Raw genomic sequence first — 7343 nt, 5'->3', positions numbered from 1 at the left:
TGGGAGGAAACCGGAGTACCCATGGAAAACCCGCGCAGACACGGGGAGAACATGCTTACTCCACACAAAAAGGCCGGAGCCGGAAATGGACCCTGCACCTCTGCAATTTGAGGCCGGCATGCTAACCAGTCGACCACCGGGCTGCCCTCACGTTTTCTAATCCATGTCAAATGATTTGTCAATGCCATATTGTCTTAATTATCACGATGTGTTTGGGATAGACTTTTGGTAACTGGTCAGATTTGGCCTTCTGTTAGTGGACTTTGGCTATTTTTGGCAAAATGGTTTGTTGTGTGGCTGTAGGCTGTTCTAAAAAAAAAAAAAAAAAAAAAAAAGAATAACTGCTTCCAAAGCAAGCACAGATAAGAATACCGTTAAGGCAGTAGATCGATAAGCAGTATTGTTAAGAGTAGTAGTATTGATCAAATCTTATCGATACCCATCCCTGGGTAGAAGTGTGCTGTAATTCTTGCTCCTCTGGGTATTTTGATGAAAGAAAGTCACAGACGTCTTATCAAGACTCCCTCTCTGTTTCCAAGGGTCACTGAAGATACATTTGTGGCTTAAGTAGAAAATCTGGATATAGTTGCTTTTCGAGGGACACAATCGTCTGTGGAAAAAAAAAAAAAAAAAAAGTATGACGACTGTAGGAGAAGCCCCGAAGCTAATGCTTTCTCATTATATGGGTCATCTTCTGTTTTCCCATGACAACCTCTGAGCTTTGCTATCCTGCTGCAGACTTAATTAACAAGGCAAAGCAAAACTCTCTCTCGTTTTGAGGTTAATCACCGTCACAGATAGCATCGCCCGTTTTTATTTTTTTTACATTTTGTATATTGCTTCATTTTGTTATTATGTATCATGGATACCTGATGCCTATTCGGCAAATGAATGATTCTCCTCTCTCAGCACTAAAAAGAGAAGAAAGACACTTGAGTGCTGAGTGACATTTCAATTAGCCCCCCTGTCCTCCAACACTAATAATCAGATTGTACGCCATGTAAAGGACAGGGCAGGCCATTAAAATATCTTTTAAAAGCTTCAGGATTTACTGCGGGCTATAGATTTTGCTTGTATTGTCTGACAGCCTGAGTGCCAAACCCCCACCACCACCATCCACTTGCCCATCCCCAGATGAAATACACGCTATCTTCCTGTAATTGCCAAGGAAAACTGATTTACCAGTGTCGGGAATACTTTATATGCCCTTTTATTTCTCTCTTCAATTGCACGGCTCCTCATTTATTCTGTTTAGGGCCCTTCAGAGCCGCGCTTCTGGAGGCAAGATAACCATATTACGCAGGCTGACCACGCAGTCAGAGAAGTTGACCTATCTGTATTTGCACAGAGAAAATTAAATGTTTAAAAGGAAAATAATACTCAACCAGTTAATTACTGGAGACAATTGTTGGAAATTTTTTTTTTTTTTTTTTTAGTATTACCGAAACAAATCAACTTTCTCATGATACAAAATTTTTTAGACGAGCATATATATATAACTTATTATTACTATTAACTCTTTTTTTTTTTTTTTTTAGGTGGTGAGTTGTTCCTTGTCATCAAATGTGGAATAGTTTAAACTTGACATCGGTGTTATTGTATATTGGGGACGTCTATGTTATATTTTAAATGATGAAAATGTCATTTTGTATTTGACATTGGGTGACATGTCCTACAAAAGACAAGGGTAAAAAGAATGCCATGGGTTAGCGTATGTAAATAGCCGACGGAAGTCATCGAGGGTGACACATGGGACAGACCAAGTCACTGTAAAACTCAAGAGTTGACCTTGGAGTGTGCGGAGTGACTTGCTGTCTGTTGAATTATGAAGTGTGTTGCCACACTTCGGCCACATTTAAAGCAAAATAAATTTTATGCTTTGCCATTTTGCAACACTTGGTCTGTAAAAGATGGACAGGGTTCCAACTCTGCACACGTTTCTTGTTGAAGCAAAACATCGTCGAGTTTGTTGTGGCTACCGGACTCCAGATGAGGACGGTCGCTAAGGTCAGACGTCATGATGGTTATCTATGTGCTCCTTGACCACGCTCCATCTGGTCCAATTTTGAACAGGTCAGCCACAAAATTCAGGGATTATTTCTCTTTGTCAGAACCATATCGATTTGGAAGATGTTTCCAGTGTCTGGAGTGAAATCACACTTATTGGCCTTCTGTGCTGTGCTAAAAAAAAAAAAAAAAAAAACACTCAATGGTTGATGAATGAACCCCACAACCTTCAGGTTGTGAGGCGGTCACTCGACCACCTGAGCCATGCCCCAGCTACTGTGATTTCATAAATCGCTGGTGTCTCAAAAACAAAAACAAAAAAAAAAATGTTTCGGTGGCCGTTTCCGGACCTGAAGGTTGTAGTTTTGTTCCTAAACCCTTGAGAGACTTTTTTTTTTCAAATAAACTATTTCAAGGCAAGTAAACTGTACTCTGCAATTCCCCTTGAAAAATGAAATTTCTAAGGGAAAAAAAAAACCTTGCCAGGTTTGTTTCAGGTAAATATCGTTCAAATTATTTTTCTATGTGGCCGGAGGGGGTACTTGTACTCCAAAATGTTTAACTACAACTCAATTAGGGGGACAAATGGGACTCTGTTAAAATGAATCGACTAATTTTCGAGTAAATATTATATTTTACTCTCGAAATATAACCTTTTTGGAGTAAAATGTACTCTAAGAAATTGCCTGAAGGTATGAACGTTGTGTTTTACCATCATTTGACCTGTCGTACATTGTACTCTATGTACACAGTCCTGTGCAAAAATGTCACAACAAATGTAGCAATAGTGAAAACTCCTATTTGAATAAAATGAAAAGCGCATATTCAAATGACTGAATCCCAATATTTCTCCTGCAAAGTTCCTAGCATTGATAAAGCTGTAACGTTTTCTTCCTCTCCCGTACATGAAGTGCAAGAATAATATGCCACCTGTATTAATTTCCACCCCTTCTGTCTATGTTCCAAAAGGTGTTCCGGAGGAAAATGGGATGTCATTACGCTTCCATATTTCTTGAAACACCTTTCTATGCCCTTTAATTCCATGCTATTAAGTCCTCTGCCCTACTCCTTTGCAGACGTGATGAGAACGAGAGTGTAAGAAATCACGGACAAACATGTATTGCGTCTGGGGGGAATATTGTGCCCGACAAGGAAGAGGTAAATGTGCTTCCTTGAGAGACAACTGACTGATTTGCTAATATCAAAAAACAAGTTGAGGCTAACGCAGTTCTACACACGAGACACACGCAACGGCAGAGAGCAGACTTTCGGACCTTTTCTTCGATCCTAACAATAAACGTGCAGGCCCAAGAGAAATAAACAAATGTGTCACATTCCATTGACGTCAAAACTCAGCACCCGTCCGTCATCTTAATGTGTCTTTTCTTTTTTTTTTTTTTTTTAAGCAGGGTTCATAAAAGGCATCCAGTACAAGAAGGCAAATATGCAAAATATTAGATACAAAAGTAGATTCGTTTATGGTTTCTTTATGAGTATTCCTCTCTTCAAAATCATTTTGAGCTTTTACATGCATGCCTGAGAAAATTCTGGACAAACAAGATGCATTGCCCTTTCTCACATGAGCCTCTTTACCGCTGGTTAATTTGATATTGATGCGTATGATTGCATAAAAATCCGATTGAGTGTAATCTGAGGAACACGGTTTGTTTGTGTGTCTGCTATTGATTGTGTATGGATCGGCATGGTGATCTAATGGTCCTGTGCAGCGATTCCATGTCACCCCATGCTCGTGTGGGATCGACCCAAGTACTCCGCTTCCTCCCACGCTAAAAAAAAGAATATATATATATATATATATAGAGAGAGAGAGAGAGAGAGAGAGAGAGAGAGAGAGAGAGAGAGAGAGAATTTTTTTTTTTACACTTTTGCATGATGAATAAAATATTAATATTGTTAACTCAATGATATTTCTTACACTTTACAATGAACCTCCTTTGTCTAGTATTTTAATGTGAGTGGCGGAGGCATTACGTTCAACAGAAGAGATGACTAAATGGCAATAGCTTGAAACTTGCTCATAAGTAATAATAGTGATAACAATAATACTAATGCTAACAGTCATAAGGCATTGATAACTATTAAGTGCATCATAAGAACGTATTTATCTTTTCTTCAATCTAAAACTTGCAATCTAAAAATGCATTTTGCTTTGGAAACTAAAAACACCTCTTCTCATGACAATTGATTGATCGCTTGAATTGGATAGGATTGGTGAAGTTGAATGTGAAGTTTCTGTATGGTCCAGGAAATCAAAGTGTCCTAAAAAAACAAAAAAAAAACAAAAAAACAAAAGAAGTGAAAAGAAAGAAAAAAGAAAGCTAAAAGGAGAGAAGAGTCTAAGAGGGAAAAGGGTGGGGGGGGGTTAAATCTGCCAAGGGACTCGTATTCTGATTCAAATTAGAGTTGCACCCTCGAATGTTTCTCCCACGACTGCTCCCGTTGCCAGAGTGAGGATGTGCACCTCGCACACAGACACGCTGAGAAGAGGGGACGAGAGAGGGAGGAGTCGCCATCCCCCCCCCCCCCCCATGACTGTGTTACGAGTGGTCGAGCGAGGGGGTGCGAGAGAGAGTGTGATGGAGAGAGAGAGACTGGGCGAGCGCGCGCTGATGAGCTGGAGTATGGACGGCCAGCGAGACGATGCGCGACTTTAGCCAGAGAAGACATTGAAAGTACAAGAAGCTCCCATCACGAGAAGAGCATGTGAGCCTGAGATCATCACCGGCGACTCAGAAGACTGACACACGGGGTTAAAAAAAAAGACAGAAGAAGAAGGAGGAGGAGGAGGAAGAGGAGGACGATCGGCGGAAGACCGAAGACATTCTGTGGAAGACATTCTGGTAAACGGACACACTAAACAGGAGGGCGAGAAGCACCCGTCCCTCCCGGCAGCACAGAGAAGCGCTGTGTCCTCTCGTGCCGGCCAACTTCACACTCCTCCGCTCTTTTGTTTTCCTAGGTTTTGCCCTCTCGCACTCTTAATCATGATCCCTCGGCTCCTCGTGCTCCTGTGGATCTTCGGACACGGTAGGATTTTCTCCATTTAAAGTTGTTGATTCGTCTCATCTTTGCGTGACTCTGATCGCGGGGTGACTTACGGGATAGGCGCATGCTTGGGTTTGAGTTCTTCCCTCGCTGTCATGTCTCATCGTGCAGGGTCGATCGTATGTGATTAAGTCCAAGTCGGGAGAGATTTTTGTTTCAGGTTCGTTTGTCGTTTGTCCCTGATTGTGCAGATAGCTGTCACTCTCTCATCGCGGTCTAAGCCGACGAGTTAAATACTCTCTTTGTGAACTTGGTATTCCGGTCTCACACACGCACGCACGCACACACACACACACACATAAAGCCCTCCAACCCCCAGTCCAGTCAAGCGTTTACTCTTGAGCCACATGGCTTTGAATTGACAGTCCTTTCCCATTGAGTCCAACAAACGGGCATTGTGGCGGAAAGAGAAGAGAAATGGAGTGCTTCACAACTGAGATGAGTCCAGCTTTTTTTGTTTTTGGATTGCTTTTGGACAGTTCTGTTTGTGGTCAGATGGACTTTTGGTTCTTCTGCAGTTTTGCCTTACCCGACCCATGCAGGTTGACATTCTGCAGGATGAATCACACCGCCGCCACCGATTTCACTGAACGTTATTAACGGCGTCTCGTCAGTGAAAAGGTATGCCCGAGGAAGTCTGACAATTTTGCTAAATCGGGCAGGGCAATCTGTTGACAAGTAGACAACAAATGTAACCAGCGGGGTTGTTCGACATGCTGATTTATATCTAGCACAGAGGAAACAACACCACTTATCCATCACATCACTTTGCGGCGGTTATAGTTTCCTGCTGACTTCATGTTTTGTATGAGGTAAAAATGCTGATCGACCGTATTGGTAATACGATGGCAGTCTAATTCTCCTTCTTCAAGCGAGGCAGCCCACTTGGTGCGCTTTACTTTCCAGTTTTGATGATACAAGGTGCACCGCAGTTATGTTTTAGATGCCCTTAATGTTGCCGACGTTGTTCTCGTTTTGTTTTTGTTTTGTTTTTTCCTGAAATTTCATCACCGCTCTGCAGTGCCATCTGTGCTTATTGTGATGTCAAAATACATAATCAGCCTTCAGCCTTATCTCTTTTAAGCATCTGCTGGAATTTCCATCCGCTAACTTGTGGCGGGAATCACAGTCACTCACCATAACCAGCATGAACCAATTGCATCGCAGCCCAGCGATTTTTGTCTTTTTTTGCCATCATATGAATAACGCTAATACAGTGGAAGAAAAAAAAAACACCCACAAAAGGTTGAGATAATTGTCGAACTGAAGAAGGTAAAATGTAGGAAAAACGTTTGTTTTGTTGAGAGCTACGTGGATGTGAACCACGTTTGTTTCCTGAAACGTAACAATAAAATAACCGCAAATACGTATGAGCAAGTCTCGGAAAAGGAGACGCTGGTTGAAAAGCAATGAAACTCTTTTCCGTCGACCATTCTGCAGTGTTGACAGTGCACGGAGGAGAATTTAATCAGACAGCCGCAATATGGATATTTGATGGTGGTTTATGAATATGATGCGGTATATATTCAACATCAATATTTTGTCCCATCCCTACGGCCAGCATTAAAATACATCTTCATTTTGCTTTAATCCCATTTCCGATGTACAGCTCGAATGCTTTCCGAGCTCTGTCACCTACCAAAACACTTTTATTTTGCATTTTATTGCATTCCACCTTTACATTCTCATCCACACTCACTGGCTCAGTTTTACTTCCTGGAGCAACTTATAGATACCATATTTCACCTCAAATAAGGTTGCACTGCCTTGGTCATTACCATAATGTAACATACATAACTTTCATCGCCGCAGGTAAACAAGGGATAACGACATCCTGCACCTTCCCCATACGGGGCTCTGGGGAAGGGGCACCCGAGTTTGTCTGACTTGAGTCGTGCAAATTACGTCTCTGTCGATGTGGCAAGTCAGTGTATGCAGAAAGCCTCTCAGAAAACCATCTTGTTTTTACGAACATGGGGGCAGGGAGATGTCTTGAACAAGTGCGAGAGACAAAGAGGGCATGAAAATGTGGAAATAAAAAAGAAGAGACTGCCTGCCTCTATTCACAGAGGCCCACAGCATTTTTGTAGCACTCCCTTCAAGTGGGAATCTCGAGACGCTCTCCATCCTGTTTATGTTGTTCCTGCATCGAGGGCACCTTTTCTTTTTCACGGTCACCTCTGCTGCCAGTGATAAATGACACAGCAAGTCAATGGGATCTAGGAGACGGTCTCCAGGAACACATTCACCTCAGGCCAAACTTTACCGGA

At 42.0% G+C, this 7343-nt stretch overlaps 1 protein-coding gene across 7 annotated transcripts in view; it reads left to right on the top strand.

Annotated features, from left to right (window-relative positions):
• The first annotated feature begins 4561 nt into the window (after positions 1 to 4561).
• kirrel3b (kirre like nephrin family adhesion molecule 3b) overlaps positions 4562 to 7343 on the top strand; it is a 137879-nt gene continuing 135097 nt past the window's right edge. For all 7 annotated transcript variants that reach the window (XM_019864994.1, XM_019864991.1, XM_019864990.1 and 4 more), the window contains exons 1-2: positions 4562 to 4857; positions 4976 to 5055. In XM_019864994.1, the coding sequence (XP_019720553.1) occupies positions 5013 to 5055 (43 nt within the window). In that variant the 5' untranslated portion in view covers positions 4562 to 4857; positions 4976 to 5012. The remainder of the gene's footprint in view (positions 4858 to 4975; positions 5056 to 7343) is intronic.

This window comes from Hippocampus comes, unplaced genomic scaffold (genome assembly GCF_001891065.2).
Source record: "Hippocampus comes isolate QL1 unplaced genomic scaffold, H_comes_QL1_v1.1 scaffold276, whole genome shotgun sequence".
NCBI lineage: Eukaryota > Metazoa > Chordata > Actinopteri > Syngnathiformes > Syngnathidae > Hippocampus > Hippocampus comes.
The sequence above is the reverse complement of the archived record's forward strand: the minus strand, read 5'-3'. Positions and strand labels throughout refer to the sequence as shown.